The following is an 11,203-nucleotide window of genomic DNA, read 5'->3' as shown; positions in this document are numbered from 1 at the left end:
ATTGAGGTCTGGTGACTGTGGAGGCCATTTGACTACAGTGAACTCATTGTCATGTTCAAGAAACCAGTCTGAGATGATTTGCACTTGATGAAATGGCACGTTATCCTGCTGGAAGTAGCCATCAGAAGATTGGTACGCGTGGTCTTAAAGGGATGGACATGGTCAGCAACAATACTCAGGTAGGCTGTGGTATTGACACAATGCTCAGTTGGTACTAATGGGCCCAAAGTGTGCCAAGAAAATATCCGCCACACCATTACACCACCACCACCAGGCTGAACCGTTGATACAAGGCAGGATGAATCCATGCTTTCATGTTGTTATGCCAAATTCAGATTCCATTCTCATGTCTCAGCAGAAATTGAGACTCATCAGATCAGGCAACGTTTCTCCAATCTTCTATTGTCCAATTTGTGGTGAGCCTGTGCAAATTGAAGCCTAAGTTTCCTGTTCTTGGCTGACAGGAGTGGCACTCGGTGTGGTCTTCTGCTGCTGTAGCCCATCCGCCTCAAGGTTGGATGTGTTGTACAAGTGGTTATTTGAGTTACTGTTGCCTTTCTATCAGCTCAAATCTAACAATTCTTCTCTGACCTCTGGCATCAACAAGGCATTTGCGCCTACAAAACTGCCGCTCACTGGATATTTTCTCTTTTTCAAACCATTCTCCGTAAACCCTATGATGGTTGTGCGTAAAAGTAAAAATAGATCAGCAGTTTCTGAAATCCCACCTGTCACCAACAAACATGCCACGTTCAAAGTCACTCCTTTCTTCCCAATTCTGATGCTCAGTTTGAATTGCAGCAGATCATCTTGATCTTGTCCACATGCCTAAATGCATTGAGTTGCTTCCATGTGATTGGCTGATTAGAAACAAATAACGAGCAGTTGGACAGCTGCACCTAATAAAGTGCCCGGTGAGTGTATAATGCTTTATAACACATTAAACTCATGAAATAGGCTACAAATAATGGGCTTACTCTTATTAGGAAAGCTTCAAATATGATTAAGCAGTGGCCTTGAAATTGAGTAGGTTGCTCTCCAATGTCAATATCTACTGTAATGTTTTTTAAAGTATCTATTTTTTTATAGTATGTAATACATTTCTGGAAAAACATACATATAAGTCATTAGGGTACAGATGGAGAGCCGAATAGAAAAAGAGAACATGGCAAAAAAAAACAACAACAAAAAAAACAACAGTATGTGTCTCATCTCTGGGAAGGATTGATGACTTTTGTCACCGTTCTTGTATTTATCATCCTTTTGTTGGCTTTCTGTTGAGAACGCAGCAGGAGGTTGAGCATACAAATGATAAAAAATGATCCAAGCATCTCAAATTCCGCCAATTCAGCCCTTGAAAGACAAAGAGTGCAGGAAAAATGGAGAAACACGCCCCAAACCTTGATGCAATTTTTCACAATATACCTTTATTATCTTAATAAATACAAAAAAACAACAACACTGTGATGTTTAAAGAAACAAGTATTAAAAAAGACACTAAAATGCATTAGACATTAGAAATATCAATATTAATTTTGGTATGTTCTGTAAGTGACATCTTTGTCTTATGGACATTTAGTGTACCGGCACGTTTTCAGATGAGGAAGAGGAATGGAAATCCACTGTCGACAGGGCCAAAAAGGAAGAGAGAGAGAGAGAGAGAAAGAGAGAGCATAGCAATCCATCAGGTACAAGGGGTGGAGAAATGTTTCAATAGCGAACATGGAATGAACTCTCTTAAGTGAGGATGCATATGAATATATACATTTATATACACCCACATCAACACCACCGATATAGATGTAAAATCACCTGAGATACTCGTTCGCACCTCATTATTCCAAACCGCTGGACACTAGCGCTGAAATGATGTGATTTCTGAGAGAAAGACGTGGAGCGGGACGTCGGCCCGCTTTGAGAGAGCTCTCCTCTGTATAGTTGTACAAAAAACGACGACGGAAACAACGAAAGAAAACAGTCATTTCACCAGTAACTCCTGAAGATTCCACAGTAAAAAATATCCTTTTTTTGAGCAGCCTTTTGTACATTTCGTTTTTATAATATATTTATATATGTAAAATTTCATCAAGCAAAAAAGAACCAACTGGACTGTTTGGTAAACGTACTTTGTATGTTGTGGCCGGAGACAGTGGAAACGTATTTCTGGAGGTCGAATTGACGTTTTACAGCACACCAAGGATGTGAAAAAATTATTAATTAAATAAATTGCACAACCAACGTTCATTAGTGATCATGTGAGCGTTATAACCACATTTTTCGAAACCTCAAATGCATAACGTTATTGGCTTTAGCTCGACACTTCCACATAAGAGTACAGGACGAATATCTGAATCAAGATACCAATGAATGTCGTTAAAGAATCCAGCCTAATCTCACAAGGAAACGTAACTATTTTATGTGTTACGAATTCATACGATTTCACTCATATGAAAATGTACGTTTTTTAAAAGAAGGCTTGTCCTCAAACCCCATCCCTAATCCTACACCTCACTGGGGATAAGGAAAGCAGACTAAAACGTATATGTTATGTATGCGAATTAGATACTAAATCGAAAACTTACGAATTGGCGTGAGATTGCGTTGGTGATTCAGTGCCCTGCATAGGTAAAGTAGAACAAGACTTTGGGACTCGGAAATGTACAAAAGAATCAAGATAAGTGCTAAAAAATAAAAATCGAAATTAAGTTTCCTGACTTGATTCTCCACTCGAGATCGGAGCACGGGAATTGACGTCTACAAGACCTCTATAGTAAGGCAGAAGCCTTACGGGAAGGCAGGGGCATTGTAGTCTTGTTCATATGGCTTTTAAATTACTCACGGTTCAAGTGCTTGGAATCTAATTTGGAGTGGAGATCAACAAAATAAGACCAAAAAAAGAAAAAAAAAGCCCAATTACCTCGCAATGAACAATTCACTTCCAAACGTTAGCCATGTTGATGTCTATTTCTGCTATGCTCAAAAAAACGCAAAACAAGCTAGCGGCAAACGGTGGGAAGGGGAAGAGGCAAAGTTGGTACCTGTAGTCCAGTGTAGCTCAAAGATCTGGCCTAAAAACATTCCAATTGGACCAAGTGGACTAGACTGAGTGTTGTTAACTAGTAGGGGGATGTGTTGAGACCAAACAAATTTCCCTGCAAACAGTTTCCCGACCCATCCGTGAGCATTTCCAAGCCCGAGAGGGTCTGGCTCCTCTCGCGGGAACCCCATCGCCAAAAGTTCATCAGAACTGTAAGTCTTTCCCGCCGGCATAGATGCAGGCATATCTTAATATATCTCTGTACACGGTTATATATTTTCATATCTCTAGTTACAGTACAGAAACTCCCCTTCACATTTCCTTTCCTCCAATTCTTCATGTCAGCAGGAGCTATGGTTTTGTGCTTATCACCAAAATTGCAGTGCAAAAGAAAATAATTAATTAAAATAATTATCATAATGACAACAATTAATTCATGAGAAGTATTAACAAATGATGGATGACAACATAATTTCTATGGCACCACAGCCCATCAATTCACATATCGTACAAACGACCAACAGCGTAAGAGGGAGGAGAGCGCGGAAACGGAACTCGGCTTGCATAGCAATGCAATAACAACAATGTCATTTTTCGATCTCCGATGTCAAGAATATATTTACAGGAAACTCGATTTCCTTTCCACAAGTTCACCAAAGCTGGGCGACTCAAATCTCAGGCCTTACATTGTGTTTTTTTTTTTTTCTTCTCTTTTTCGTCCCCAACATTTTTCTTTTTTTCTGTGAATGAATAGTTTAAGGAGGAAGGTGAGGGATGTTGCGGATCTTGTGGGTTGCATGTCCATCTTTACATCACATTTACAGTTTGTCCTTGTCATCATTTTTTTTCTTTTCTCCTTCTGACGTTTCGAAAGACCACTGCACCAAGCAGTTGAGGCTTTTCCAGAACAGATAAAGGCATTCTTCAGTTTCCATCCAAAATGCTTACTCTGTAAATAATACAACACATCAGTCAGTTTTAAAAAAATAAAAAGCAACACAACATTGATTAGTATGGGTGTGACAATATGTCTGGATTCACAAGCAGATCATGGTCAGTGCCAATAGCCTTTTGGGCAGTGCGCTGACACACAAAGAAATAAAGGTACAAAATCTGTCACTGGCATGGTACCTTTATAAAAGGTATACTTTTGTACCAAACAGGTCAACATTAGTACAATTAGGGTTCACTTTTGTACCTATTAAGGTTCAATTTTGTACCCTTAATGTACTACTAGGTACACATTTGATTTATATCTACTAATAGCTCTGTCACCCAGGAGAGCTCAGAGTAGAGCCACTGTTCCACCACATCAAGAGAAGCCAGCTGAGGTGGCTTGGGCATCTTGGATGGGTTTTGGATGCCTCCTGGACGCCTACCTAGGAAGATGTTTCAGGCATGTCCCACCAGGGGATGGCCCAGGACACGCTGGAAAGACTATGTCTCTTGGCTGGCCGGGGAACGCCTCTGGACCCCGAAGGAGTTGGAGGAAGTGTCTGGGGAGAGGGAAGTCAGAGGTCCTCTCCTGAGACTGCTGCCCCCGCAACCCAGCCCCAGAAAAGCGGATGAAAATTAATTAATAAATGAGCCATTAATATGTACCTTTAAGGACCTGTTAGGAACAAAAATGTACAGCCACAGTGGCAGATTTCGTACCTTTATTTCTGAGTGTACAGTATAGTGCCATTGCACAGTTTAAGTCCCGGTTTGCGCAACTTTCAACATTGCTTCCTCTCTACATACTGTCATATACAAATAAGGGCAATAATAACCATATCTTAGACTGTTCTTTGTCGTATGCTATCACCTTTTATGCTTAAAGAAAAATATAAAGATGCTTTTTGAGTTTCAAGAGAGCATTACTTTGAACTACAGCAGTTGTTAATTGAACTTATTGGATAAAAATGTTATTTATTTTTATAATTCTTTGTGCAATTACTTGCCTGCCAGTTGAGTTTACATGTTCATTACTGGATATAATTAATTCAAATAGAAGCTTAATTATTTTTTCAGCTAAATAAAAGCCCTTTCTAATTTATATCTCATCATTGAGGATTTCTTTAAAGACTAAAAATCGTTCTCGTGAACCCAGTCTTGTGTCTCATCACACACCTACAGATTACACTATCAAGCTTCAACACAAAACACTCTAATCACTCTTTTCCCCTAAAAACACTTTCATCTCAATTGAAATGTCTTCATTTGAATAAATTAAGACCAGTGTGCAAAGATTTTTTTAATCAAAATTGCTTGTCAACTTTCTTGTTTGCTGTCTCCATGCACCTTGAACTTGTTCAGACTCACATAACTCTCCGGAAAACTGCGCGTTGGTCCCCATGTAGCTGCTTTCTCCTTGTTCCGTGGTGGAGCGCTGGTGCTGTCCCCTCGTCCCTTCTCCTTTGCGAGGACCCGTTGACCCTTTAGAAGAGGCCGTCCCAGATGAGCTGTGCCCACCAGGGGATGGGAATGATGGTTTGTTGTATGGCAATAGGGCCTCTTCTGAAAATATACAAAAATCCAAACCACACACTTAGTGGCAAATATATTTTTGCTAGCTTGTTCCCACTTGTAACATATCCCTGACTGGTTTCTCTCTAACTAATTCTGAGGTGACCTGCTCTCGCCAGCTTTGACCAAACCGTACTCATTAGCAATACGCTCAGATGGCTAAACGAACCTCCACAGCAAAGTTTAAGATGAAAATGAAGACATATGAGACCAAACCAGACGGGCTTCCCAACCCACATCCCCCTCTACTGTATGTCAAGCCAGATCCAAGCCTGGTTCTTTATGCTTCATTTGGGCTAGAAACCTAGAATGGTGGATCCTAATGATCAGACAGGCACAGATGGAGCTGGGCTTCATTGCAGCATGTGTGTGTATACAGTGAAAAATGAGGGCTGGAACGATTAGGGTACATCTGTGCAGCTAAGTGTGCCTCCTGTCTGCTGGTTCCTGGAGAAGGCCGGTGTTGGCCATGGAAGAGCTCACTAAGAAGGAGAGACAAAGCAATCTGTTTGCTCCAGCTTGGCCTCCTTACAGCAGGGACTATAAATGAATGCCAAGGGCCCACAGCTGGTGCTGTCAAACATCTGCATCTGATGACCATGATAGCAAGATAATATTCTACAGACATGTTTTGCTGAATTAAGAGCATGCTTACCATGCCAGAGTGATTTAACTCATGTGGACATGTAAAATCAGGTTCAAGTGTTTCATAAAAAGGTATTTTTTTATGCCAATTAAAAAAAAGGTAAACTCCAAGAAGACTTTTCTTATGGCCTTTACGAGTGATATGCTGAACAGACGTGGTTTGGCTCTGTCCTACAGAAGAAGCAATCAGATTTTGGAAGCTTGTTGACCAGTATGTATTTCTGAACAATCTGGTTAACTAAGAAATACTTGGTTCTGATGACCAAGTTCAGGCTTAAGCTGGTGTTAACCTAGGTCAGTGCTGTCTGATGCTCCTTGAGCTCCGGGTTCCTCTTAAGCTTAAAATATTCTTAAGCACTCCAATTAATTAGTTCAGTTGTTTTAATTAAGTCTGGTACTAAACCCTGCAAGACAGACTAATGAACAGCATGGCTATACTGGTTTGGATTACTTGATTCTAGTATGGTTTCGATGTTTCGACCGGTCGATGTACCGGTCCGTGATAGTAGCGAAAGAGTTGAGCCAAAAGGCAAATCTCTTGATTTACCGGTCAATCTACGTTCCTACTCTCACCTATGGTCATGAGCTTTGGGTCTCACCAGATCTCGAATACAAGCAACAGAAATAAGTTTCCTTCGGAGGGTGGCAGGATGCACCCTTATAGATAGGGTAAAGAGCTCTGTCTCCCGGGAGGAGCCTGTAGTAGAGCCGCTGCTCCTCCACAACGAGAGAAGTCAGCTGAGGAGGCTGTTTGGGATGCCTCCAAGATGCCTACCAAGGGAGGTGTTCTAGGCATGTTCCACTGGGAGGAGGCCTTGGGGAAGACCCATGAAACGCTGGAGGGACTATGTCTCTCAGCTCACCTGGGAACACCTTGGGATCTCCCCAGGGGAGATGGAGGAAGTGAAATCTGGGGTTCTCTCCTGAGACTGCTGCCCCTGCGACCTGGCCCCGGAAAAGCAATTAAAAATAAATGAATGAATGAAACATTTTACCTGAAAAGGGACCATTTTTCTGTCCTCTTCTGCTTTCATCTCCTCTCTCTATGGACCCCAGTCTGTCCTGGACTTGTTGGTGGCGGTCCAATGAGGTTCGGGCCTGCCGGTCCAAGGAACTTCTCATTTCCTCAAGGCCCATCATAGGCTGCCTCTCCAGAGAGGAAGCTTTGCGGTCGCAGGGATGGGGAACGTTCCTCGACCCGGGGATGCGAGCTGTCTGGCAGGGTGGAGGCTCTGGAGGTGGAGGCAGATCTGGAACAGAAGCGACAAGAGCCACATGAGACAACAGGTACATCATTTTCATGTATGTACATTATGCATCCATCATCATTTGCCAGTAGGTGTCTTTTGTATCTGCACAAATGGTCTCAAAAGGGTAATATTGATTGTGTTGTATTTGATAAATTATTTTAATGACTTGGAAATTAGCTACTGAAACATGACCCCATCTGTCTCCTTTTGCAAATGTTGAGTACCACATTAATTCAAGACAACATGCAAGAGAGATCTGCTGCTTACTATGAGGTTCATTTTACCGTCTTCAGAAATAGGCTGAAATACCCCAAGAGCCAACTCCATTATGATTATTAATCGTCCCCACCAATTTGGTATGACATTACTGTCTACTAATAAATCATTATTTATTAGAATTTGTCATTTCAGTAACTTAAATATTTGGTCTAAACCAGTCTTTAAAGAGTAATCCCAATAAACATTCCTGGAAGTTTAGAGTGATTATGAATACACTGATTCAGGTTGGAGCTAAACTTTGCAGGACAGTGAACACCAGTGGTCCAAACCAAATCAGGCTTCATTAAAAAATCTCACCATCCGCACTGGCATCACGGCGGTTCGGGACAGTGCCAGGGCCTTTGTGTTTACGTGTGGGCCTTGCTGCCCGCTGGTGCCCCAGACTGTGTGTGCCCACCGTGCTTCCATCTGTGGAGAACGGGCTAGCGGGACGAGGTCTATGAGGTAGACCTTTATCTGCAGAGAGCAAAGAAAATCTTCGGTTAGCATGTTATGTTATTGAAAAGCAACAATATTCACAGAGATGATAAACAAATTTTGAAAGGGAAGCTGGAGAGATAGTTAGTTTGATTCAGAAGCAGCAGCACCAATCAATACGTTTCATTTTCAGGCTGTTGGGGAAAAGGTCAAGGAAGAGACTTCTGAAAATCCAGTGGATGAAGATTTAGGCAATCAAGAAGATTGAAGGAAGTTCAACCTGAAGCATGTAAAAGAAACTGAAGACTCAAGCATCAGATCTTTCCAGTTGATTCAGTCACTCGAAGCGTAAACTGAATCATTGCTGAAAGCCGAAATCCTGTTAAGTGAAAACAGCCGTCACCAAAACCCACCATAAAGATGTTAGTATTTGAACCATGCTTTCAACAACCCTTCAGATAAAAGCGAGAGTTCGCCAGCATAACATGGGAAAGCAGAAAAGAAGCATTATTCTGTTAAGATTAAGCCATTTTGTAGTCGACAGCAGACTTCCAGACTGAAATTCCTTTGTTTCTTCCAAAACCGACCTCTTTTGCTCAGGCTGGTGCCATCCAGACGGTAACCAGCCTTGTCTGCGGCTGCCACCAGGGCTCGCGCAAAGCTGCAATGGGTGAAGAGCGAGCCGTCAGAAGAGCTGCCGGCACTAGACCTCCTGCTGGAGAAGTTTCTGTCATCATCTTCTGAAGCCGAGCCCCAGCCGTTCACCATAGAGCCTGAAGGGGACGGCCGGATGGATGTTAGATTGACCAGATATGCGAGTTTGACATATTCCAGCCAAAATCTACAGATTTCCTTTTAAAGGTATACTTCACTCAAAAAGGAATATTCTATCATCATTTACTCATCCTCCACTGGTGCCTGAGCTGTTTGAGTTTCATTCTGCTGTTTGAGTACAGAAAATAAAATGTTTTGAAAAATGTTGGAAAGATCTAGCGGGGTGGCATGGGTTCGCACTATTTTACTCCCACCAAAAAAAAAAAAAAAAAGCTGTGTCCTGAGGCTTTTATCTGTTCTGGCAAAGCCTCATGACAAAAAAGCCCCCCCCCACTCAATAAAAAATAACTCCTATAATCGCCACTGCTAGTAGTCCTCCATACTACGCTTTTCCTACTATGGATGCCAACAGCTACAGATTCCCAACATTCTTAGAAATATCTTATTTTGTGTTCAACACACACACACACACACAAAAATCATCAACACTTTAACCCAGTCTTAAAATGTCAAATTCACTGAAATATTGTGTTGTAGATCTTAAAATCATTTTAACAGATCTTAATTTTCCCATGTCCAAGTAAATCTACCCAATCGGGTTGAGAACCAATAACCAATAATCCATTTTAAAACTTTTTTTTTATATTTAAGATTTTTTATTGTAAAGAGATACAATTCTGCAATTTTTTTACAGCAAACTCTCCTAATTAAATTCCCTAATCAGGGAAAGAAAATTAAAGCAACACATCTAACATTGTTTTAGATTTGAAACAGCTTTAGTTTTAGAATGAAAACAATCCACGTCCACTCTGGCGTTTCACCTAGCATTTCTGAAAAGATCTCCATCCACACTACACCGCTGAAAACTGAAACTGTCATGGTCCCAAGCGATCATGATTGCTGGTAAACACAAGGTATTGCATAGAACTACAAATACGCCATTAAATGGACTACAAGATTCAGTCATGCATCAATCACACACCTGGCCTAGATTCCCATGATTGCAGACAGACACAGCTGAACTGATTGCTAATACAGCACACACACACTTCATGATGCGTTTTCCTTCCGTGTTTCAACCTTTGTTTGTTTATTCCGGTTTGCTGCCTGTCTTTTTGACCATCTGCCTGTTTATTTGACTACGACTCTAGATTGCCCGTATACATCTGTTTGCTCCTGTGTTGACTGTTGCTTGCCTGACTATCCTGCTAATAAACCCTGCATTTGGATCCGCACCTCTGTTGTCAGCGTCAGCTACAATCACACACACACTCTGGCATGCGCTGCAGTGTATGCGCACGTCTGAGCTCCAGGCAGTCAGCAGGTGCTTTGAGCACAGCTCCCGGGGTGAGAGCAGCACAGGTTGGACAGTTCATGAAGGATCTACCGCTGGATTTCATCTCAGTATACTTGTCAAACGTGATATTTAATTCATCTTGTCTCTATGTAATAGTCTTTTGAATCTATTACTTGTTCTCAGGTAATGCGTTTTGGCTGAGCTTGCCTGTATTTCCTAATTTGTATACATATTGTATGTTATACTTTCATATTGGCCATTATTGATTATTAAAACTGATGTTCAGCAAAGGAGACAGGGTGTGTTTCATATTTTTTGAAGAAAAACGAAAGGAGGCAGTAATATTATAGGCTCCGTTTTGTTATGAATATGCATACAGTGAAGATGACGGTCATATAATATGTAGCTACACTATGCCTCAACACTTTTAGTCTCTGTTAAGTTAATATCTCAATGAAAATAGGCAGTTCCTCTTATAATTTTTTCATTTTTATTGTTAAGACAACGTAGCCAGTATGATGCGAATGACGTTATAAAGTATACTGTTTTTACCCGAAGTGTCCTCGGGAGTTTGTTTTCCATATCAAACTTACGAAGTCTGAACTTAAGAAAAGGATGCAAGACTCAACTTTGTGCAATTAATATTGAGGAAATGGGCCTAATCAGATAGGCGATTGTCTGCAGCCAAGCTTCTGTTTTCAGATGTCTTCGTTTTCCCCATCTACACTGACAAGGAGCAGCACTGTTTCCAAACGAAAAATGGCCTCTTCAGCATTTTCAAAAAGCTCAGTTTTCAGGGCTCGACAATTCCGGGGAGATGTGAATGAATGGCGTAACTGTAGCAAAACTTATGCATTTCAAAACTAAAATTGGTGTATAAGTGTAAACCGTATTAGTGTAAACGAGGCTGTAGAGAAGCGTAATATCTTAACAGGAAAATAAAACACACCAAGATTCACACCCACACAAAAGAATAATGTCCCAGCGAAAAGATTT

The 11,203-nt window shown here is 41.2% G+C and overlaps 1 protein-coding gene across 11 annotated transcripts in view; it reads right to left on the bottom strand.

Moving 5' to 3' along the window:
- Positions 1–1,407: 1,407 nt before the first annotated feature.
- Positions 1,408–11,203, bottom strand: part of robo2 (roundabout, axon guidance receptor, homolog 2 (Drosophila)) — an 866,533-nt gene continuing 856,737 nt past the window's right edge. For 8 of the 11 annotated variants that reach the window (XM_073923224.1, XM_073923225.1, XM_073923227.1 and 5 more), the window contains 4 exons: positions 8,017–8,175; positions 7,186–7,440; positions 5,342–5,536; positions 1,408–3,986 (listed from right to left, as the gene is read on the bottom strand). In XM_073923224.1, coding sequence (XP_073779325.1) covers positions 3,985–3,986; positions 5,342–5,536; positions 7,186–7,440; positions 8,017–8,175 — 611 coding nt within the window. In that variant the 3' untranslated portion in view covers positions 1,408–3,984. 11 annotated transcript variants of the gene reach the window in all.

This window comes from Danio rerio, chromosome 15 (genome assembly GCF_049306965.1).
Source record: "Danio rerio strain Tuebingen ecotype United States chromosome 15, GRCz12tu, whole genome shotgun sequence".
Taxonomy (NCBI): domain Eukaryota; kingdom Metazoa; phylum Chordata; class Actinopteri; order Cypriniformes; family Danionidae; genus Danio; species Danio rerio.
The sequence above is the reverse complement of the archived record's forward strand: the minus strand, read 5'-3'. Positions and strand labels throughout refer to the sequence as shown.